Genomic DNA, 1,116 nt, shown 5'->3' on the forward strand with positions numbered 1-1,116 from the left:
CGCACGCACGCACGCACGCACACACACACACACGCACGCACACACACCCCTTTTCTTCTTACCTAAAGTGAGAAGCTTGATTTAGAAGACAGCTGTAGTCCTCAGGAAGCTCTATCAAACTGTTTCTTTTTCTAGGGTACCTAGAGGCATAGTTTAAAAGACAGCGTTACAGCCGGGCGTGGTGGCGCATGCCTTTAATCCCAGCACTCGGGAGGCAGAGGCAGGCAGGTTTCTGAGTTTGAGGCCAGCCTGCTCTACAAAATGAGTTCCATGACAGCCAGGACTACACAAAGAAACCACAAGAAGGAGCTTGGCTTAATTGTGTACACCTTTAATTCTAGCATCAAGAGGCAGAGGCAGAGAGATATCTGAGTTCAAGTCCAGCCTGGTCTACATGGTGACTGTGTGTGTGCATATATATACATTTATCAAGGAAACTCCCAAAACTCTTGAAGACTAAACGAGATACTGAAGTGAAACAGAATATGTTTAACACTTGATACTCAGTGGCTAATGTTAGCATCCATTTCCTTTACGAGAGACGGTAAAGACCTATGTGGCCCAAGGAAGGTCATCTGAATAACAGGAGAGTCTCCCTAGATGAAAATCAATTTTTATTTTATAATTAAAAAATACTTTTCTTAAAGATTTATTTATTTATTATATGTAAGTACACTGTTGCTGTCTTCAGACACACCAGAAGAGGGCATCAGATCTCATTACGGATGGTTGTGAGCCACCATGTGGTTGCTGGGACTCGAACTCAGGACCTTTGGAAGAGCAGTCAGTGCTCTTAACTGCTGAGTCATCTCTCCACCCCTAATTAAAAAACATTTAAAAAAATTATTTATTTATGTATATGGATTTGCCTCCATGTATGTCTGTGCAACATGTGTGTGCCTGCTGTTCAACTTGGTCAGAAGACAAGGTTAGACCCCTGAAACTAAAGTTACAGACAGTTGTGAGCTGCCATATGGGTGCTGGGAATTGAACTCCGGCCCTCTGGAGGAGCAGCCAGTGTTCTTAACTTCTAAGCCATCTCTAAGCCTTTCACTTATAATTCTCTCTCTCTCTCTCTCTCTCTCTCTCTCTCTCTCTCTCTCTCTCTCTCTCTCT

General features: G+C 43.4%; 1 protein-coding gene across 1 annotated transcript in view; it reads right to left on the minus strand.

Moving 5' to 3' along the window:
- Positions 1–1,116, minus strand: part of Ubr1 (ubiquitin protein ligase E3 component n-recognin 1) — a 122,267-nt gene that overhangs the window by 7,944 nt on the left and 113,207 nt on the right. The window contains exon 44 of the mRNA XM_021192101.2: positions 63–140. Within this exon, the coding sequence (XP_021047760.1) occupies positions 63–140 (78 nt within the window). The remainder of the gene's footprint in view (positions 1–62; positions 141–1,116) is intronic.

The sequence above is a fragment of the Mus pahari genome, chromosome 3, assembly GCF_900095145.1.
Source record: "Mus pahari chromosome 3, PAHARI_EIJ_v1.1, whole genome shotgun sequence".
NCBI classification, from domain to species: Eukaryota; Metazoa; Chordata; class Mammalia; order Rodentia; family Muridae; genus Mus; species Mus pahari.